At 41.2% G+C, this 24,215-nt stretch overlaps 1 protein-coding gene across 1 annotated transcript in view; it reads left to right on the top strand.

The window, feature by feature from the left end:
- znrf1 (zinc and ring finger 1) overlaps positions 1–24,215 on the top strand; it is a 177,550-nt gene that overhangs the window by 79,651 nt on the left and 73,684 nt on the right. The window contains exon 2 of the mRNA XM_055648577.1: positions 21,854–21,949. Within this exon, the coding sequence (XP_055504552.1) occupies positions 21,854–21,949 (96 nt within the window). The remainder of the gene's footprint in view (positions 1–21,853; positions 21,950–24,215) is intronic.

Below are 24,215 nucleotides of genomic sequence, written 5' to 3'. Positions count from 1 at the left end.
CAGAAGGTTAGTCGAGCATGATTTCCCTTTCATAATCCATGCTGACTTTGACCGATCCTGCCACTGCTTTCCAAACATGCTGCTATAACATCTTTAACATTCGACTCAAGCATCTTCCCCACTACCAATGGTAACTGGTCTGCCTGTTTTCTCTCTCCCTCCTTTCTTAAAAAGTGGGGTTACATTGGTTACCCTCCAGTCCACAGGAATTGATCCATAGTCGAATGCATCTACGATGTCTAAGGCAACCTTCTTGAGTACTCGGGGATGCAGACCATCAGGCCCGGGGATTTATCTGCCTTCAATCCCAACAGTTTACCTCACACCATTTAAAATATATATTAAACTATCAAAACTAATCAATCACTGACTAATTACCCTATTGTATTCCCTAACAGCCCACCATCATTGTGCCTTTGTATGCCTTACTATTTTTGTGGCGTTATGAACCCAGCTGGTGAATGGTTAACTATTTTCAAGTGGAGGAAGTTGCAAGTAGAAACAAATCACAAGTGTAAGCAGGCCTTGGGCTTAAATTATCCAGCAATGAACTATTCCACCTCATCTTGAGTGGCTGGAGTTCAGAATATCCAACTGATTGAACATTGCTGGGAACTTTCAAGACTGGTAATGGTGAGCACACACATCTGGTCATCCGGAGGCAGAACATCCCTGGAACAGAGCATCAAACATCTTGACAAACTCTCAGAAGATGGGATGAAGTGAAACCCTCAATGCCCTGGCCAACAGAAAATAACTAGAGCCATTATGATACCATCCAAGTTGGCTAGACAGTAGGTAGATCCTGGAGGCTGTTACCAGGAAAAAGGCAGTAGAGGTCAAAGAGCCTTTCAAGTCTGTTCCACCATTCATAGAGGGTCTGATCTTTGATTTCCACTTTCCTGTCCAATCCCTATTGTCCATAATTCCATTATAGGCTAAGATCTTCTCAATCTTGACTATATTGAATGTTGACATCCACAGCCCTCTGGGAATGGAAATGATAAGGCTTTAAAACCACGTTGGAGAGAAAAAAGATCTTTTTTATTTCAGTAGGACACAAAGTGCTGGATGCAGGAAATAATTTCCAGGTGTTGGGGGAGTCCAGAACCAAGGGTCATAGTTTAAGAATAAGGGGTAGGCCATTTAGGACTGAGACGAGGAAAAATGTCTTCACTTAGATAGTTGTGAATGTGGAATTCTCTGCCAAAGAAGGCAGTGGAGGCCAATTCAATGGATGTTTTCAAGAGAGAGTTAGATTTAGCTCTTGGGGCCAAAGGAGTCAAGGGATATGGGGAAAAAAGTAGGAACGGGGTACTGATTTTAGATGATCAGCCATGATCATATTGAATGGCGGTGCTGGCTCAAAGGGCCAAATGGCCTACTCCTGCACCTATTTTTCTATGTATCCCTGTGCTGCTTTCTGCTCTCTACCTGATGAGGCGATTAATTTCTCTTGTCTTTATTTGTGATTTTTGGTGCGCAACAATGTGCTTCAACTTGGAGACTTGGCATATAGCAGTTGTTATCACCTGGAATGATTTGGGATGATGGTGGCTTTCACTAGTTACAGACCTTGCATGTGAGTGTGGAGCTTTGCCTGCAGATCTGTCTGCACGGCCTCCAGAAGAATTGTTGATTTGAGAATGCTCGGTGAGGGTGGTTGCTCCCTTTTATTCTTGGAGGGCTCTACAGGAATAATTTCCCCACCCGGCGCCTCCATTTTCCTCCCATTGTCTTGATAAGGAAGGCCTTGTCTTTGGGTCACAGCCATCTGCTGCCTGCCGTGGAAGCACTGCGGGATTATGACAAAAACATTTTTTTTTTCTTGAGTCAAACAGATGACTTCAAACCCGCAACATTAAGAAAAAAAAAATAATAAAAAAAAAGATTAAAACAAGAATATTGAAAATAAAATGCAGATTTTATAAGCTCCTGACTAATTTTATACTATGATCAAATCCAGTAACATATTTAAAAAAAAAACATGTATTCCACTATAGAATCTCCACACCCTCATACCAAAGTGGGCCTGATTTGAAGTGTCAGTGATATTTAACTCCTCATTATTGTGCAAGTTATTGTACTTGACCTGGCCAGCATTCTTTCTTTCTCTAACTGTTATGCAAGTGAACAAGCAAGTCTGTTTCTAATTGTGGGATGGATCTTCTTATTCTAATTGGGTTGTTCAAATCAAATTTTAATTTTTACTTGACTGATATGTTATTGAAATGGAACGGTTTTAAAATCTGAGTTTTATAGATGTTTTGACAATTGCGCAGTTCCCCCTAGCAAGATCTAGTGTTGGGCAATTTTGAATATACGATTAGTCCCACAATGCTAGTCAGTGCTGATAGATGAAATCTAGGCTACTGCAGGTAAAAATAGAAGCTTACAGACTGCAATCAAGGTCAGTGCAGTCAAAAATAGAAATAGTTTCCACAGTATTTAGGTTGCCAAAGGCAGGTTTTGTAGTTTAAATGGAAAGCTGGAATTTGGATGCAGCAGTAGGTTTTAATGCAGGGGAATTACGATTGGGAAATCCAGAATGAACTGCATTTTGAATGCACTTTCTCTTATTGATTAACTTGAGTCACAGGAGAACTAAGTTGGGAAGGAAAAGAGAATGCCATTGGCCATTGGCATTCTCCAACCTCACCTATTGCATCCGCTGCTCTAGATGTCAGCTGATCTACATCGGTGAGACCAAGCGTAGGCTTGGCAATCGTTTCGCCGAACACCTCCGCTCGGTCCACATTAACCAACCTGATCTCCCTGTGGCTCAGCACGTCAACTCCCCCTCCCATTCCGAATCCGACCTTTCTGTCCTGGGCCTCCTCCATGGCCAGAGTGAGCACCACTGGAAATTGGAGGAGCAGCACCTCGTATTCCGCTTAAAAGTTGTTATAGTATCAGCCTCAACTACCTGCTCTGCAACCAGTTCCATATACCCACCACCCGAGTGCAAAGGTCGCCCCTCAGGTTCATATTCAATCTTGTCCCTCTCTCCTTAAACATAGTTGAGGCTGATACTATAACAACTTTTAAGAGACACTTGGACAGGTACATGGATATTGGCCAAATGTAGACAAATGGGACTAGCTTTGATGGGGTATCTTGGTCAGCATGGACAAATTGGGCTGGAGGGCCTGTTTCCATGCTGTATGACTCCATGGCACTTAACAATTAAAGCCAATGGCAATTTTAATTATATCTGATACATACAAATGGAATGTGCATATGCATGAGATCCTCGTTTTCATTTCTGTACAATGTAGAGTTGTAGAAGGAAGGAAGGTTATTGAGGCTGGATGGAAAAGTTATGTTTTGGGCGATCTTAAGGAGTTCTCAGAAGATTATTATCTAAGTGATGTCAAGTTGGGAAAATTGGAAGTACAACGGGATCTGGGGGTCCTTGTTCATCAGTCAATTAAGTAATACATCAGGCAGTGAAGAAAGCGAATTGGATGTTGGCCTTCATAACGAGGAGTTGAGGAAAGGAGCAAAGAGGTCCTTCTGCAGTTGTACAGGGTCCTAGTGAGACCACAGCTGGAGTATTGTGTGTAGTTTTGGTCTCCAAATTTGATGAAGGACATTCTTGCTATTGAGGGAGTGCTGTGTTGGTTCACAAGGTTAATTCCTGGGATGGCGAGACTGACATATACTGAGAGAATGGAGAGGCTGGGCTTGTATACTCTGGAATTTAGAAGGATGAGAGGGAATCTTATTGAAACATATAAGATTATTAAGGGTTTGGACACGCTAGAGGCAGGAACCATGGTTCCAATGTTAGGGGAGTCCAGGGGCCACATTTTAAGAATAAGGGGTAAGCCATTTAGAACGTAGATGAGGAAACAATAACATTGCTGGAAAGCAGTGACGCAGTGGACCTTCATTTCTTCCACTTTTTTCTAGCTTTGATTCTCCTGGGTAAGCAAATACTGCTTTCAAACTATGAAATAGTTGTATTTATTGTTCCTTTGTTAAAAGCTAAGATTATTTTAGTTGTTTTTATTGCTTTATGCTTTGGTGACTGAGCGAGATCGTGTTTGGTCGGTGTCGGGTCCGGGTCTGTTGAGTTGCTGCTGAGCCGTCCCCGTCCCCTCCCGGGTGTCTCATTCCTGTCCAGGGGTGGCCGGAGGTGTCGGGCCCGGTTTTCAGCCGGCGTGGAGACGAGGCTGAGTTGCTGCAGCGCTTTGTGTGTATGGCTGGTGCTCGGCGTTGGCCGCTGGCGGTCCCCGCCGGGGAGTGGGGTTTGGCTGAAGTTGGCGCTTCTTCTCCATGCTGGGTGTGGGCCAGGGGCTGCTGGCGTCGTCGGTCCGGGGCTGTCGGTTGGCCCGCCGTGAGTTGAGCTGGGGTTAGCGCTTCTTCTCCATGCTGACTGTAGGCCTGGGGCCGCTGGTGTCGTCGGTCACAGCCAGCGCGGAGAAGAAGCACCAACCCAGCTCAACTCCCTCCGGGCCAACCGACAGGCCCGGACTGACGACACCAGAGGCCCCAGGCCTAATAAATACAACTATTTCATAGTTTGAAAGCAGTATTTTCTTAACTAGAAGAAACAATGCTGTAACAAACTGATTCACTGCTCCACTGCTTTCCAGCAATATTATGCATAGTGACCTTTGACCTGGGCATGCGCAGTCGGAAGCCGTCGGAACTCATTTATTTGAAACCTTCTTCATTGGACTGGGTTCTTTTTGATTAAAATAATCATGTTGCAAGATACAATAAATTGTTTTGTTATTGGTGGATCTTTGTGATTTTAGGAAAACAAGTTGCTCACTATATACACATTTATTTTCTAGATATTGGATGGGATAGGAAACCTAAACCTTTTTTAGCCTTTCGTATTAGATCTCGGATTAAGCAATGAGACAGTTGAAGTACATTGGGGCTCTTGGTATTGGGCAAATGTTGGTAATTGCAGGGAACAAACGTGCTGTCTAACATGTTCTATATGCCGTGATCCAAAGCAACATAGTTTAGTTTGTTGGGGACATGAGTTAAAGCCCTGTCTCACTGTACGAGTTAAAAAAAAAATCAAGCTCGTAGTAAGCACATAGAATGAACATAGCGGGTATGTCGGAGCTCGGGGACGTCTCTTAGCGGCTCGTAACGCTAACGGCTGGTACTAGGGGAAATGCGGTAAGCTCGTGAAGACTCGTGAAGATTTTTCAACATGTTGAAAAATGGCCACGAGAGACCCAAGTACCTGCGAGCGGCCATTACCGTAAATCTCCGGGCAGGGCAAATCAGGGCAAACTTGGGAGAACCCTTGAATGAACTCGTACAATGGGACAGGGCTTTTAATGAATCATATTTTGCAACCAGTGATTCATCATGAAATTTGCTTCAAATTATAGTATTTGTGGGCAAGACGTATACTTTGCTCGCCAACCACAAGACATAACCCATGCAGTGAAACACTACGTTTTGGTATTTGTGTGCCTGGAGATACCTAGATGTTGTTTGTGGGGAGTATGCAATTTAATGTCACTAAATGCAAAATGGAGAACATGGTGCAGGCGCTCATCGGGGATCATTGGTCTGTGGCAGTTTTGTTTACATTAATGTTTCAGGGTAAAGACCCGTCACACTTCAGAAATGATGAAAGGGCCATAAAGGTTGGACTTTCCAGGAATACAATTATTTATTCATACCCACATCCCAAAAATAAATACATGAGGCTACATGGAGATTGATGTTCATGAATATATATTTTTGCATTTGTGCCATTTTTAAAGACCATACTAATCAAATTACACGTTGAGAGAATTGTCTTCTCTCATGCAATTGTATAGAATTTATTTGTTAATAAAGAGAAAGTGATGTTTGACTACAGTATTGACTAAAGTGCATAAATTAACCTGTTTGGTATTCATGATCAGCATCTACATAATGTTTCATTCTTGCATTATTTATTGTAATAGCATAAATAGCAGCATTATGAATAGTTTGCCACTGCCACACTGTAACTTTCAGGCTACCTGCTGGATGCATTCCAGGTTCACTCTAAAGATCATTTGTTATCATATTAGATCCACTGAACAAGTGAGCTAAAGTACTGCATTGCTCAAATAATTTCAATGTATGTTAATTGTATAGACCTTTCTTTAATACAGCAAAATTATGCCAAGTAATTTTGGTGGGTGATGAGTGAGATGGTTAATATGGTCGCATATACATCTTCACAGATTTTGGAGTCAGCTGTCTCTACAGCTGGATTGTAAACATTATTTCAATTTATTTAATGAATAATTAAAAATATGCATGCAGGGGGAGAGAGAGAGAGAGTACACATTTAGAACAGAAGCTTGATAAACAGCATGTCAGAGAGATGGCAATGAGCAAATTGCTGAACAAAGAACTCTATCGCACATAATGAAAAGCAGCATTTCCTCTCATTCATTGTCTAGGTAGATTTACAGTTGTTTAGCTTCTGTAAAGTGAACACTTTTTTTGCAGTGGGAGCAGCAAACAACAAAGTAGTTTGCCATAATAGCTACAGAACCTGATATTTTGAATAATAGGTTGGCAGTGATGTAGAAAGCTGCTTTTGGTGCTTTTCAACACTGTAGTAGCTGTCATTCTAATTTCAACCCTTTCTGCTGCATTTCAAGGTTTAAGGTCAGTTTATTATCACACGTACCAAAGGTACAGTGAAATTTGAGTTACCATACAGCCATACTACGTGAAAAGCAACAAGACACACAGCCACATTAAAGTTAACATAAAGTTAACAGTGGATTCCACATTCCTCACTGTGATGGATGTTTTGTTCTCCGGCGGTCGGGGCAGTCAGGGTGATCAAAGCCCCCGCAGCGGCCGATCGAAGCCCCCTGTTGGGGCGGGTTGAAACTCTCTCCACGGTACGGAGCTATGGAGTCGGCCTCTTCTTACAAGAGACAGCGGGCTTCACAACGTTAAAGTCCCGCAGACTCCCGCGGCTTGGAGCGCCCGTCGGTCTCCAGGAAACACCACGCCACTCCACAATGTTAGGCCGCAGTGGGGACGGAGATAGAATATGGAAAAATATTTCATCTCCGTTGAGGTAAGAGATTGAAAACAAAAAAAGAACATTAAAACATACTTTTTAACACAGAAAGGACAGTCAGACTGCTGGCGAGGCAGCCACTTCTAATGGCGAGACAGCCACCTCTGGTGGCGCCACCCAGCATTTATGACTGATATTCCTCCTCCTGGCCTTTCTCTTTGGTTTACCTTTACTCATGTTAATGTGCCATCTCTTTGGAACTATGAACTGAAATCCAAATAAATAAGTAGATGGAGAAAACCAAAAGGAAAGAAGTATGACATTTCAACAGCATGGTTTGTTGAGGAAATATACAAAAGCAAAACTACAAAACATTAGAATTAAAGGTAAAGACCTGCTTAGGAAATGTTCCTCTCCCCCACCATGTCCTCCCTATCCCACTCTCAACATGCAACATGTATCATTAGGATCAGCATTGGCATTGTAAACCAAAAAGATTACTGAACATTTTAAAATTTAGTCACACCTATGTAGGTTGATCTGAGAATTTCATTAACAAGTTTTCTTTCATTTCTCCCATCTGCCTCTCCCTTCTCCCTTCTCCCTTCTCCAATCTGGATAAAGGCATAGAAGTGTGAGGTATCGGGCGAAAGGTACACAAGGCACACCTCCAGATTCAGAGACAATTTCTTCCCAGCTGTTATCAGGCAACTGAACCAACCTACCAACAACTTGAGAGCAGTCCTGAGCTACTATCTACCTCATTGGAGAACCTCGGACTATCTTTGATCGGACTATATGGCTTTATCTTGCACTAAATATTATTCCCTTATCATGTACCTGCACACTGTGAATGGTGCGATTGTAATCTTGTATTGTCTTTCCGCTGACTGGTGAGCACGCAACAAAAGCTTTTTTACTGTACCTCAGTACACGCGACAATAAACTCAACTAAATTTCGTGTAGCACTAATCTGTGTTTTGTCAAATCCACAATCGGGCTATTTTCATATAAATGCTTTCATAATAAAATATTTTCATAATAGATGCTGCCTCACCGCTGAGTTTCTCCAGCATTTTGTCTACCTTCACATAAATGTCGATCTGTTGAATGGAAAGTTTGTATGATTGACCAAGTGAAGTACTGACAGCTCAGATTCCATCAAAAATGTGCATTCTTCAGTCGTTCTTCTTCACTATCTCCAGATTTTGGAATATATCTCTTTTTTGTGCAAGTGGTTGAAATTTCAGTTAACCAGTGTTAACAAGAAAAATGCTGCAGCACTCCAGGACCCATGGATGAGATACTGGAAAATTGAAATTTAATAAACCTGGAATAATTGCATAAAATATTATTTTTATATTAATACAGTTCTGTCCAGAACTAAAGCTATTTTTGCCCAAGCTCTGTCAAGTGAATCAGACCAGATTGGGCATGCAGCCAGAAATATTTGGTTCACAATGTAGATTTTGCGGTTCATTGATGTTAAACCAGGCACTGCACATGAACGGCAGAGGTAGAAATTTCTGGTGCAGAGTCGAAGTTATGCATTGTTCTGCAGTATAATATCAGAGTTGCACAGCATTCGCTTATTGCTGTGCCCTGCTATTCAAAATATTTTAGCTTCTGTATCAACTAAACTGCGCATTTTTGGATGAATTGGGCTGAAATGTACAGGAATAGACTGCCGTCATTACCGCTAAATACCACCAAGTTCAGGATTCCTGTGTGAATTGCCACAAGTTTGCAGGGAGTTGGTGTGAAAATAGGATAATACAGAATTGGTGTGACAGGTGATTGATGGTCGGAGTGGATTCGAAGGGTCTGTTTCCAAGCTGTATCTCTAAACTTTCATCCTTTATCTCCAATTTGTGTTTGAAAAAAAATCATTCACTCTGTCACACATCACATCCCCAGTTCGACAAATGTCACAATTACCATCCTGGTTGGGGAGTGAATCTGTACTGAATTCTCATTGTGCTGATATTAGTAGTTAAATTTTACATTACAATTCAGAAAAATGTATATTTCTTTATGCATATAATTGTGGTCATTTGTTAATGGGATATCAGATTTTTTTCAGGGTTTGGGGAAAATTTTACTAGGAAGCAGTGTGGAGTAATTCTGTCAATCTTTTCCATTTATTTGGATGAAGATGAATGCTTGTGTGATAGCTGACAGCTTGATATATTTCCCACTAATCCAAGTTAAAGACCATTTCCCTCAGAACTGGATTTTCCAACTGGATATTAAGAAATCTAAAAAGATCTTGGAGAAACCAATGAAATCTGTCTTTGGAATAATATCCTCGGATTTCCAATAGGATTGGATGCAACATATTCTTGTGAGCATCACATCTCACGAGTTCTACGTGCCATACTTTTTCAGTCTTTTGGCAATTAGCTCAATTTGTTGTTGCTCTGTAAAATATTGGCCATCTCTGTGCATTTGGCTCAATTTTTTTCCCACTAATCTGTATGTATACAAACATGATGGAAACTGACAATGAAGGTTTAGTAGACTGTATTGCTGATGAAAGCACTGCATTCCTTTCTTCCCTTCTTCTGGGAAAAGGACATTGACTGCGTGGGAAGTTTACTTAGGCAGTTTCTATTCCAAATATCTATGGAAAATTTTACAGGGTGAACAACTGATGGGTAGTGATGTAAGATTTTGACTGCTGTATCTACATAATATATCACATCAAATAGTGACTGAAGATGTACATATTTGTCCAGAAATATAACAATAATAAATGCATAAAGCATTGACTTTAACCACAGACTAAATTTAACGCTTGCACCCTGAAGTAACAATCTAATAATTTTATACTAACTTCTTTCATTTTGTTTCTCTTTATAAATGCATTTCTCAACACGCAATGGAAGATTTATGATATTTTGTGTACATGTACATATATTTCGTGTATACGAACAAATACAAAAACCTAATTGTGTACGTACTAATCATAATATCATAGTTATGCTTCAGTACTTTGCTGCTTCCTCCCTCTCCTGTGTATGTTATTTAAATATAATATAATGTAGATATTGTGAAAATTAGGGAAGAATATGTGACCTTAAAAATGTGGACTGAAGTGAACCTGTGCACACCTGTCCAAATATCCATAATCCTCTCATCTCACTTGAACAAATCTTACATTGTCCCTGGTGCAGTCATTCAGATGAGACTCTACCAATAAGTAAAGCAAGTTATCTTGGCCGTTGTGGAAACCTGATTGTTATGTCTCCTATGTCACAACAGTGAATACACTCCAAAGACACTTCACTGACTGGAAATCATTATTGAACATCTTGAGGTTAAAAAATGTGTCAAAAGTTGCAACGGGTTGCTTTTCCTCTTCTCCTTGATGCTCTGTATCCCTCTGAAAGGGTCAATGTTCTTGCAGTATGGAATGAGTAGTTCAGGTTGTCATTCTAAAGATAGTTCAAGACTGTAAGGAAAGCTTTGTTACTGGTCTCTGGGAATGGGCTAATCGTTATTTATTGCACCAACATTCGATGATTGCTGCCAGGGAAAGAAGTATGTTGATTGGTTAAATCACAGGTGCCCTGTGTACAGTGAAAATGCATTTTTGAGCATTCTGCAGCTAATGTGATATTTCATCCAATAGTACGTGATAATTGTCATGCCGGGCCCTTGCATGAGAGAAATAGAACGGGTTTCTATTTGAAACATTTATATGTCCGTATTGAAAGTTTGCTTTTTATTATTTGATTTTTACATCATCATTGTGTTGAGCAATTGAGCAGAAATATTCCAATAAAAGCTTCATTAGGACTTGACAGAATATTGTTGAACTAATCTAGAACTCATGAACATCCTGCATGAACAACACGGGAGGAATGCTTCTGCAGTGCAGAGGAAGCAAAGGTCTGAACTCACCAACAGCTTATTTGTGTTGTGTTATTAACTTAACAAGTGTTCATAAATAACCAGAATCTATTCCCAGTGTTATTTTATGTGTGGATCATTTACTGTAAATCCTAGCACCTATTTTCTATTGTGCTAGGCATCATAATTAAAAAATTGAGAAACCTTTCCCAAGGAATTTGTGTTTTTCTCAAATGAAAATCAAATGTCAATTATCTGATTCATTAAGTTAATCGAATGCAAATTCAGAACAATAAGCAGTACATGCTTAACCACAGTTTTTTGCGGCAAATCAGAGCCATACATATCAGAGGATTTGAGAGAGCTTCTCTTTCGTTGAGTTCTAAAATATAGATACTTTCAGTCAGTGAAAGTAAGCATGCTGGTACAGCAGGCAGTGAAGAAAGCAAATGGCCTTCATAACAAGAGGAGTTGAGTATAAGAGCAAAGAGGTCCTTCTGCAGTTGTGCAGAGCCCTAGTGAGACCATACCTGGAGTATTGTGTGCAGTTTTGGTCTCCAAATTTGAGGAAGGACATTCTTACTATTGAGGGAGTGCAGCAGAGGTTCACAAGGTTAATTCCCGGGATGGAGGGACTGTCATATGTTGATAGAATGGAGCAGCAGGGCTTGTATACTCTGGAATTTAGAAGGATGAGAGGGGATCTTATTGAAACATGTAAGATTATTAATGGTTTGGACACCCTAGAGGCAGGAAACATGTTCCCGGTGTTGGGGGAGTCCAGAACCAGGGGCCACAGTTTAAGAATAAGGGGTAAGCCATTTAGAACGGAGTTGAGGAAATACGTTTTCACACAGAGACCGCCCTCTGAAGAAAGCGCTCCAGAGGGCCATTGACAACGCCCAGAGGATTGTCGGCTGCCCTCTCCTTACCTTGGAGGACTTACACAGTTCCCGCTGCATCAAAAAATCCCAGAGTATTATAAAGGACATTTCCCACCCCGGACACTCCCTGTTTGAACTGTTGCCATCAGGCAGATGGCACAGATCTACAAGGACAAGGACAAACAGACTTAAAAACAGTTTTTACCCCACTGCTATAAAGGCACTAAATATAGCCACCATGGAACGCAGGGGTGATACATACTAAGGGACTGTGGTACACTGTGAAATCGACAGAAGGATGTAGGGTTGGGTGTTTATGCGTGCTATTTTCATGATATTTATTTTAGTTGTTTATCTTTTTTTTAAATATTTTACCTTGTATGTATCGTTAGCTTTTAGAAATGTTTAAATGGTGCACTGACTGGCTGACATTTTTAAATTTTGTTGTACACGGTTCATGTTACAATGACAATAAAGAAACTATTCTATTCTATTCTCTGAGGCAGAGAGTGTGGAATTCTCTGCCTCAGAGGGCGGTGGAGGCCGGTTCTCTGGATGCTTTCAAGCGATAATTAGATAGAGCTCTTAAAGATAGCGGAGTCAAGAGATATGGGGAGATGGCAGGAACGGGTTACTGATTGTGGATGATCAGCCATGATCACATTGAATGGCGGTGTTGGTTCAAAGGGCCAAATGGCCTACACCTGCACCTATTGTCTATTGTCTACTTTCGATGTGCAAGAACTGCCTTTTGAGAAATCCTTATTTCATAATTCAATCTTATTAACCTGTATAATCTTAGATGCACGCATTAGGAAATCAAATGATGTTTAGACGTTATGAAGCATTTTAAAATTAATTCAGTAGGAGCAGCAATGGAACAAGTAATGCTGACATTGAACAATATGCTTGCATCACTCTTGGAGAATTGTACTCACAAGAAAGAACATGAGAAATGTGGACAGCACATTGCAGCAGTGGTAGAGCTCCTACCTCACAGTGCCAGAGACCTGGGTTTGATCCTGATCTCGGGTACTCTCTATGTTGTTTGCATGTTTCTTTGTGACCAAATGGTTTACTCAGGGTGCTCCACTTTCCTCCCACATTCTAACGATGATGTAGGTTAATTAGCCTATGTAAATTGCCTCCTGTGTGGAGAATGGGTGGGAAAATGGGATAACATAGAACTAGTATGAATTTGTGAGCTATGGTCCACAAGGACTCGGTGGTCCGAAAGGCCTGTTTCTATGCTGTATCTCTAAACAAAACAAAATCCGTATGAAACCCAGTATAACATAGCTAAAGACTTTTAAAAAAATCATTGTCTGTAAGCAAATAACCATTTAGGGGAAAAACTTTCTCATGCTCAAATGACGGTTCTGCTTTCAGGTTTTGGAAAGTCCATGGGTATTCCATTGCACATCAGTTTTGTGTAAAGTACATTACTTCAGACAGCGATTCCACCTTGTGCAGATAAAGGGAAGTGAAAGCTTTGTTCAAGATTGATAGGTGAAATTGCTGTTGAATAATAAGTTAGTTCCTAACAGATTTATGCCTGGGTGTTTCATATTTGTACAGTAATTATTAGGGAAGCATGTTTTTTATTTTAGTTTCAGGTTTATTTTCCGTGAGCATGCTAATTTTTAATTGGTCCGAGGTTACGTGTGCCTAATGATTAACATACTTTTTAGTTTGGTACATTGTTGATGTAATTATCAGAAATTTAAAGTTGCGTAAAACAAAGAATACCGTTGATGGGATTCCAAATTGACATCAATACAGGACTACTTCCCCCTCCCCCCCCTCTATCTCCCCCCCCCCCTTCTTCTCCCCCTCCCCCCTTCTCCCCCCCCCCCCCCCCCCCCCCCCCCCCCCCCCTTCCCCTACCACCCAACTCCTCATCCACTTGGCCATCTCAGAAGTTGGTATTAGTTTAGAGTAAAATGAAAATTCTGATAAATTGTAAACTAAGTGACAGCTCCCTCCATAATGTTTGGGACAAAGACCCATCATTTATTTATTTGCCTCTGTATTCCACAATTTGAGATTTGTAACAGAAAAAAATCACATGTGGTTAAAGTGCACATTGTCAGATTTTAATAAAGGCCATTTTTATACATTTTGGTCTCACCATGTAGAAATTACAGCTGTGTTTATACATAGTCCCCCCATTTCAGAGCATCATAATGTTTGGGACACATGGTTTCACAGGTGTTTGTAATTGCTCAGGTGTGTTTAAATGCCTCCTTTATGCAGGTATAAGAGAGCTCTCAGCACATAGTCTTTCCATCACCTTTGGAAACTTTTATTGCTGTTTATTAACATGAGGACCAAAATTGTGCCAATGAAAGTCAAAGAAGCCATTATGTGACTGAGAAACAAGAATAAATCAGCCAAGCCTTAGGCTTATCAAAATCAACTGTTTGGAACATCATTAAGAAGAAAGTGAGCACTGGTGAGCCTACTAATCGCAAAGGTACTGGCAGGCCAAGGAAGCCCTCCACAGCTGGTGACAGAAGAATTCTCTCTATAATAAAGAAACATCCCCAAACACCTGTCCGACAGATCAGAAACACTCTTCAGGAGTGGATTTGTCAATGACCACTGTCCGCAGAAGACTTCATGAACAGAAATACAGAGGCTACACTGCAAGATGCAAATGACTGGTTTGTTGCAAAAATAGGATGGCCAGATTACAGTTTGCCAAGAAGTACTTAAAACAGCAACTACAGTTCTGGAATAATTTCTTGTGGACAGATGAGATGGAGATTAACTTGTATCAGAGTGATGCCAAAAACAAACTATGAAGGAGAGAAGGAACTGCCCAAGATCCAAAGCATACCACCTCATCTGTGAAACACGGTGGTAGGGGTGTTATGGTCTGGGAATGTATGGCTGCTGAAGGTACTGGCTCACTTATCTTCATTGATAATACAACTGCTGATGGTAGTAGCATAATGAATTCTGAAGTGTATAGACACATCCTATCTGCTCAAGTTCAAACAAATGTCTCAAAACTCATTGGCTGGCAGTTCTTTCCACAGCAAGACACTAATCCCAAACATATTGCTAAAGCAACAAAGGAGTTTTTCAAAGTTAAAAAATGGTCCATTTTTGAGTGGCCAAATCAATCAACCCAATTGAGATCTGAACCCAATTGAGCATGCCTTTTATATGCTGAAGAAAAAACTGAAGGGGACTAGCACCTAAAAACAAGCATAAGCTAAAGATGGCTGCAATACAGGCCTGGCAGAGTATCACCAGAGAAGACACCCAGCAACTGATGATGTTCATGAATCGCTGACTTCAAGCAGTCATTGCATGCAAGCGATTTGCAACAAAATACTAAACATGACTACTTTCATTTACATGACATTGCTGTGTTCCAAACATTATGGTGACCTGAAATGGGGCGACTATGTATAAACACTGCTGCAATTTCTACATGGTGAAACCAAAATGTATAAAAATGGCCTTTATTAAAATCTGATAATGTGCCCTTCAACCACATGTGATTTTTTTTCTATTACAACACTCTAATTGTGGAGTAGAGAGGCAAATAAATAAATTATGGGCCTGTCCCAAACATTATGGAGGGCACTGTTCACGATGTATTTTACCCTTTCATCGGATGTGGATGTAGTCAGAGCCAACATTTAATGTCCAACTCCCGATCTCCATTGAAGAGATGGTATGAATGTGGGTTTCCATGGACACCAAACAAATTTGTATCTTGTACAGTTGCTAGTTTGCATGATCCACTTGAGTTTTACTTGGATTGAATTGTTGAGACATTCCTGCTGAGACTATTCCTGAGCACACCTGGAACTAACCACAGAGATAATTTGATGCATGGAACGTGTTTTGACCCTAACTCTGCCTTGACTTGGCGTGTTACGACTAGTTGTACCGCCTGAGCTGATCTCGGCTAACTAAAGCTGTTCCTGCTGGCTGTTAACAGTAGGCACTGTGCCCTTTGATTAGTAATTGCTGCTTGATAACCAGTGACTTTGCTAGAAACCTGAGGCTTTTTAAAACATTTAAAGCCTTTTTATTTTCCCAGAGAGATTTTTGATTACTTGAAAGAAACAGTACGGAAACACTTGCCCCACTTGAGTCATGCCCACCAACGATCACCCATTCAATCAGCCACTTCAACTTGGACTTCCACTGTTACGCCGATGATACCCAGATCTACTTAGGCACCAAATCCCCCAACCCCAACCCCCCCCCCCCCCCCCCCCTCCCATATCAACTCCTGTTTGTCAGTTATAAAAACCTGGATGCAACATAACTTCCTGAAACTCAACAGCGATAAGACAGAATTCCTCCTCATAGGCTCCAAAGCCACACTCTGCAAAATCAATAACCCCACTCTCACCATTGACGGCACCACTGTCTCCCCATCTCCCCAGGCCCGCAACCTTGGGGTGATCTTTGATTCCACCCTCTCCCTTGAGCCTCACATCCGCCATGTCATTAAAACCTCCTTCTTTCATCTCCGCAACATCGCCAAACTCAGACCCTCTCTCACACCTCCCGCTGCTGAAAGACTCATCCATGCCTTCATCTCCTCCCGACTGGACTATTGCAACTCACTTCTCCTTGGCATCAGCCCCACCTACATCAACCGATGTGGTCTCCTCTCCATCCACAAGTCCAACCTCCGCAGTTTTGGGGACAGAGCCTTCTCCAGGGCAGCTCCCAGGCTCTGGAACTCCCTCCCCTAACAGATCCGCAATTCCGTGTCCCTCACCATCTTCCAGTCCCGCCTCAAGACCCATCTCTTCACCTCTGCCTATCCTTAGCCCCACGTCCCCCTCCCTTTTCATCTGTGCATTAATTGCCTCATATTGTGTTTTGAATTGAATTCTGTCTTTACTTTGTGTACTAGTCATGTCTCTACAATTTATTTCATTCCCCTTACATGTTTTTCCTCTACCTGCTAAATCTTTGTAAGGTGTCCTTGAGACTCTTGAAAGGCGCCCATAAAATAAAATGTATTATTCACACTAGTTCCATGATATCCCACTTTCCCATCCATCCATACACATTGGGGGAAATTTACAGAGGCCAATTAACCTGCAAACCCATGTCTTTGGGATGTTGAAGGAAACCAGAGGACTTGGAAACCCTTGCAGTCACAGGAAGAACATGCAAACTTCATAAAAGACAGTTTCCAAGATCAGGTTCGAACCAAGGACTCTGGTGCTTTCAGGCAGCCGTTCTACTGGCTGCACCACTTTGCTGCTCTGATAGATGGTGAAAATCAGGAATGTCAGTGGTAATTTGGGTATGTCAGGACACTTAAAATCATTTTATACTAAAGTGTCTTGTCCTTTCTCCTCCATGAAAATCAATTTAGTTTGGTTTACGATCAAAGTAATAATAACAGTCCCAATCTTGACTCTGAATTTCATTCAGCTGTTTTGCTACTAAATATTCAGACCAACATTACACTTGTACACGTAAGACTTACAATGCCTCCAGTTTTTCATAATAAAATTGAATTTGACTGGATAGAGGCAGAAAAGATAAAGTTCAGCAAATTGGGCTGAGAGTGCTGTAGGGCAGAGATTATTCCTTGTGATGACATACTTTGATTAGGTGATGAATTGTTGCTAGGAGACTTGAAGTGAACATTGAAGTTGCCAGGTTACATTATGGATCACCTCTGATAACACCGATACAGGAAGCTAATGAAGCTTGTTAAGTTCCCTGTTTTTTGTTAATCAAATCTAATGGCAACCAGTTGTGATCCTTCCCTCACTGTCAGGTTTACCTAGTCACTCGGTGAATGCTGCCATTTTTCGGAATAGCAATCCTCAATGACATTCCAGTTCCTAAAATCATCCTTTCCATTCTGTACTGCATTCATCTGTGTGGAGTTCAGTTGTATTTCTCTTCTTCTGACCCAACATCTTCCCCCACACCCCATCAAAACTGAGCATTTGATTGGTTGGGAATGTGAGCAAGGGTAGGCTAAGTAGCTGAAGTACAACCGCCAACAGAGGGGAATAGAGTAGCAAACTGTCAGATTTAGGCATGCCATGTTTGATGAGATGGGTGAGGTGCTCAGAAGACTTTAAAAACTAGAAAGGGCCAAGCCACTAATAGATTCAAGTATATGGAAGAAAATTAATCCATTAAGTAGGTCTATTGAGGTTGGAGTAAATAGAGAAAGGCTTAGGTAGGTGGAGTTTTGTAGAGGGTGGAGAATGAGAGGGCAACCAGCAGAGCGATGGCAGTAACGTGGTGAAAAAACGGAGGCGAGGCGAGTCGCAGCAGCGCATAGATAGGCGTTGTCATGGAAGTGTACGGTAAGTGACCACCTTGGGGTACTGATAGCTACAGAGTGGAATGCCAAGATTGGAAGCGGTGTGATTCAATCTGAAGCTGAGGTCAAGGAGGGAAATGGAATTGGTATAGAGCACACAGACTAAAAACGGGCTGTGAGATTAGATTCTATAGTATCTTGGGTGGTACGTGTGTCAATTTTGTTGAGGTTTTCTCTCTCATTTTTGGAGGAATAAGAGATATTGTGACAATTGTTTAAAATCCATAATGGAAACCAGACACTAGTTCTACGTTTCCCACTTTCACATCCACTCCGTTACACATTAGGGGCAATTTTTACAGAAGCCAAGTAATCTACAAACCCGGACGTCTTTGGGATGTAGGAGGAAATTGGAATACCCGTAGTAAACCCACAAAGTCACAGGGAGAACGTGCAAATTCCACGCTGACGGCAGCCAAGGTTAGGATCAAACTCTGGTCTCTGGTGCCATGGGCACATCAGGTCTACCAGCTGCACCACTGCGCCATGCAGGTGAAGGCAGAAACTTGAATCGTGGGCAGATTGCAGAGGTGGGAGAGAAGGGCCCTCAGTACGGCACTATCTGCTGAAAGGGAATAATTCTACACTTATCTCAGCGAGCACAAATGTGTCGGGAGACTCCATTTGACAGCGATGTGTTAATTAAGGTATGCCACATCCTGCAGCTCAACTGTAGTTACAATACAGTGTTGCCACTGGCAGTAAATTGGTTTTGAACCTCTGCGCTGGCAAATCTTTCCTGTTGGTTTTCGGGACATAAGAACTGTATTCCAAGTTGCAAGACACCACCATTCTTGGGATGTAATTTGGCTGTCTGCTTCAGAAAATGCATCTACCTCTCCCTTGGAAAAGAGCTGTGAACAGCACCCACATTGCTTCTTGTGGATGTTATGCTGGGTTACAAATGTTTGTTTACATTGTGTGCTGTATTCACAGCCTCATGTAACACATTTTTGACTTTGTTATTTATCTATAGTTTATTTTTGCTTATACATTATTTGATACATTTCCCAATGGCCTATTTAGAAAAGTTCAAACTCAATGTATCCATTATCTGCTAATACGATGTGAACGTTTTCAATTCCCTTGAGTTTGCCAACCTTGTCAAATAACTCTTAACACTGGTGGACAACTTAGATGCAAGAATCTGCAACTGCTAGAATGTTTTTTGTTTTTTACTGAAGGAAATTGTTCCACATGTATTTGCAGTTTAATTATTCTGGTTGAAAACTCTATTGCAAGAGACCTGTCATTAAGTGATTTAACCAAAACAAAAATGCAGAGTTGTAAAATTACAGTTCTCATTTCAGTTATATGTCTCTTGCCATTATCTATCTATCTATCTATCTTTTTATATTACTAAAACTCTCATCTTGACCACTTCCTGTCTGCGTTGTAATTAAATTAGTGCAAAAACGAGCCCCCATAGCGCTACGATTTTTCGCCACCTTACTCACCATTCTCCTCCACTGCGTCAAATAAGTTTTGTTCCGAACGGAGAAATTGTACAAAAGTTATGAAGGTTTTCAAGGTTCCCCCCCCCCCACCCCCCCCTTCCCCACACCCCCACCATCTCCCCCCCACACCAGCCCCCTCACTCACAACCCACCTCCCCCACAACCCCCTCCCCACACACCACCTCCCCCACACACCCCCCTCCCCTCCCCCACACACCCCTTCCCCCACACTCCTCTCCCACACACCCCCATCTCCCCCCCCCCCACCCCCCCACCCCACTCCTCCCCTCCCCACACTTCTCCTCCCCTCCCCCACACACACACACCCTCCCCCCACACACCCCTTCCCCCACAACCCCCCCCCCCCCACACCCCCTCCCCAGAGTGGTGGAACATTGCTTTGGGGGAACGGAATGCGTTGGGGAAACAAGTGAGTGGTGGAATATTACGTTGGGGAATGGGTTGCATTGGGGGGGACCAGGCCTCCCGTGTGAGTGGGATCCAACGGGTCCCACTTAGTCTACTAATCATTATAAATTTGATCAATGAAGGCATTTTCTTACACAGAGAGGGAAACAATTAGAAATACAGGTCCAGCACCCTTTGTTCCGAAGCCTGCCAGATTAACCAAGGTCACGGCTTCCAAGAGGAGTCGAATGGTCTGCCTAGGCTGCCGGGGGGTGCCGAGATACCGGCCCGTAAAGCCAGCCTCAGAGGTTGGTCATGGGAAAGGATCCGCTGCCTCCGGTCGGACGGGGCCGGAATTACAGAGCCTCGGCCGCAGGGGGGAAATTCGATCTTCCGATTACAGGGCCGGCAGTGGATGTCCCAATGAGGTAGAGATCAGCCGCCTCACCCTGCCTTGGCACCACATTTTTGGGGGGTCTTCCAGGGGGGATTTCAAGTGCACCGTAGTAATTTTGTCCCTTTTAAAGGTTGCCGGATCATCATTTGCCAGAAAATTGGTGGTCGACCTGTACTTGTCCAGTTACAGTTCCGTAGTATTGAAGTGAAATGTGACGTTGATATTAATAACCGAGCTGTGTGGTGCACCAGCAAATGTTTGTCCAGAGAAATATGCAAAGCATGTATGGGATCTAAGAGGAAGGAAATTTGTTAGAAAATGGAGCAAGATTTTCTACGTTTGAAACTGTTAAAGTAATTGAGCTCACAAAATATTTAAAGGGCAGATTAATTGCAACATAAAATAAATTTAATCCTTGACATTTCTTTGATATGCTGAATGGTTATTATATTTTGAATAGTTGACTTTTCTTATTTAATGTTTATTATTAAATAATGCTCATTTCCGATTGCATTTAAAATGGAATAAATTGAGTACATAAATAGACAATCCAATGGTTTTAGTTTCATGGATATAATTAATATTTTCACAACATTCTGGAATCATTGAAATAATCTGTGGTTGTAGAATGCTTTAAAATTTATGGAAACTGCAAGGAAATTCCATTCCTTCACAACAACAACGCATAATTTGAAATTGATTTTCACATTTGCATTTTAAGTTTTGCTGTACATTGATTTGAATTAAACAATTTTAGTTACATAGGAAAGTACATATTTAACATTAAAAAGCATAGAGATCAGAAATGTTTGTCATAGTTTTCATATTATTCCTTTGTTAAGGAACCGAGTCTGCTGGTTGTTGAAGCAGACGTTAAGAAGATTATGAATGCCTTGACTTGTGACTGATGGTAGCTATGACTACCTGAAGTAGGATTGAATTCTAATACATGAACAACGTATATATTTTTGAGGAGAACACAAGAATATAGGAGCAGGAGTGGACCACCTGGCTGCAAGCCATTCAATATAATCATGGCTGACCTGTGCTGGCCTCATCTCCTCTACTGTGGCCCATTCCTCATAACCCACAATTTCTTCATTTATCAAATATTTATCTTCCCCACCCCCTACAAAAAAAACCCAACACAATCGTTTAGTAATCTTTTCATTGCTTTGGTTAATTAAGAGTCGGCATGATTCGTTATTTCAATTATGATGATTTTACAAATTGCACCTTACCAGCAGCATGTTCTTGAAAGGAAATTTGATTTTTTTTAATGAAATGTGTTGAATTTCTGAATTAGTCATTTTTTCATTGCTGGACTGTTGCAAGGAAGACAGGAAAAATAAAGGTTCACTGAATTATTAATGAAGATGCCGTGTTCTGTCTGCTTCAAATGACATGCCAAATGTTTAACTGTTTACATCAAAAGAATATGTTGGTGCAGAAACTTGTTATTGGAAGAATTTTTATTTATCATTGACTTATACATTGACACATCCCTTTTTTTTCTTTCAGGTTTCAAGTGCCCAATTTGTTCAAAATCTGTAGCTTCCGACGAGATGGAGATGCACTTTATAATGTGTCTCAGCAAACCACGACTCTCCTATAATGGTACTGTACCAATTACTTCTATGTTCACAGTGTATATGGCTGTTTCTTTGAAGATTGTTGACAGTAGATACATGGAATATTCTGTGAAGTGCTTTGGAATAGTCTGTGAAGTGCTATCATATTGTTTACTATGTTTACATATTCTGTTGTGCTGCAGCAAGTAAGAATTTCATTGTTCTATCTGGGACATATGACAATAAAACACTCTTGACTTGATATGTAGACAGAGAAAGCCAAGGCAAAATGTCGAGGAATAGTAAAGTGTGAATCTGTATCAACGGTCCTTGATTTGTTGAGTTTATGAAACTTGTCATGTTAATTGAGGGAAATGTTGGGCTTCATTTCCTCCCGAGGTGGTAGAGGTCAAACCTGTATCATCATTATGGCAGTTTAAAAAAAGTCTTATTACACGGTCTCCTGCCAGGAATTTCCAAACCATTTCCATGGATGACAGAGTTAAGGAAGTAGGCTACTCATTTACTGTCCCAGTACATTGAGAGCATGTGCAGTGTCTCTCTATCTTTTGGGCTTGTTCCTCAACTCAGGATTAAATATATCAAAGTTCAGCATATCAAAACAAAATAAAAACCATGGAGCAAGACAGTGTTGTGGCCCCACCCATGCTCCATGTCTGGTCCTGCTCTTTGACTCGAGCCTATCTCCATTGCAAGCTGCTTGGCATTTCAGTGGCATAGATAAATACAGATTGATTCCACTCCTGATTAAGCACAGAACATTGGTATGTTGAATCTTGCGTTTTCGATCTCCAGATTGTTTTGAAGTGGTAACAGCATGGCTCACAGTCACTTCATTGAAGGAGTTATCCTTGTTTGGGTGAGTGTAATTGAGAATTGCATCAAGGATAATACTTTTGGAAATTATTCCTTATTTGAATGATACGGGGGGGGGGGTGGTGAGGTGGGGTTGATGAATAGAAACATATCAATGCTGTTAAGTATAATGGAATTTATGTTTTGTACATGTTATGTCACTTATAAGTGCCATGTTCGTACATGCAATGGGAGTGTTGAAGCAATTCTGACTGGTCTGGGTACAAAACCACGCATACATGAACTATTTACTGTTCCTTGGAGTTTGATTACAGACTTTCATGCTTTTTAATCTATTTTACTCTAGTCATTATGATATTCTTGTGTTAGACCCAGAAATGTGTCCATTCGAAATCAGAAATTTTTCATTTAGCAATCTAGTACACGTTTCAGTGAGAGCTAACACTAATTGTGAAGATCGTCTTTTTTTTAAGTGTGATATTGTGCTGCTTGTTAGTTCAATTCTGCCAACATCCACTGTACCCAAATGCTCAAAATGTCTTTCCAGTGCAAATTTCAAACACACAGGTCTGACTTAAAGGGTCAGGCTCACCTGTCGTTTAGAAAAGAGTAATGTACACAAAGCCTCAAATGGACTTGACACAAACTGAGATCACAGTCGCCATGCTTCCAGGTGGTTTCAATTTGTTTCCCATTAAATATAAGTGGCCAGAAATGCTAGAAGAAATCCTGCAATAAGAGAAGTGGTTCAATGCTTGTTCGATCAGAAGTGGGAGTTTTGCCATGGATGATTGCTCTCATTGCAATACTGCTCTTTCAGGAGCTTTGGAGTGCAGCCAAATGTTCTGTCTGGGCATTGATATAAAAGTTGCCTACCCAAAAAAAAAATGTTGTGACCTCTGGAAACAGAAACTATAAGCTCATATAAGTGCACGCACTATTATAAAGTCAAAGTCATCTTCGCTTTCAGATTCTTATTGCACAAAGTAAGACTTTGTGGTTTTGCAAATAATGTAAGCATAGGAACCGGATTGGCTAACGGTCAAAGAAACAGATTTGTGATCAACAGTTATTTTCAGGTTGGCATGCTGTCACCAGTGCACTGCCACAGGAATCATTGTTGGGGCCTTCATGATTTACATTATGACCTGATCAAACAACCAAGTGTTTTGTAACCACATTTGCTGATAGTACCAAGATACCAAGTTGTAAGGACAAAGAGTCTTCACAGTAATATAGGCAAGGGGGTAAACATTTTGCAAATGGAATATTCAAGAGAGTTTATTGTCATGTGTCCCAGATAGGACAATGAAATTATTGCTTTGCTTCAGCACAACAGAATATAGAAGGCATGAATACAGAACAGTGTGTCCATATACCATTATATAAATATATACACACATGAATAAATAAACAGATAAAGTGCAAATAAACAGATAATGGGCTATTAATGTTCAGAGTTTTGTATGAGTTGA

Source organism: Leucoraja erinacea, chromosome 17, assembly GCF_028641065.1.
Source record: "Leucoraja erinacea ecotype New England chromosome 17, Leri_hhj_1, whole genome shotgun sequence".
Classification (NCBI taxonomy): domain Eukaryota; kingdom Metazoa; phylum Chordata; class Chondrichthyes; order Rajiformes; family Rajidae; genus Leucoraja; species Leucoraja erinaceus.
This window is presented reverse-complemented; position numbering and strand designations above follow the sequence as displayed.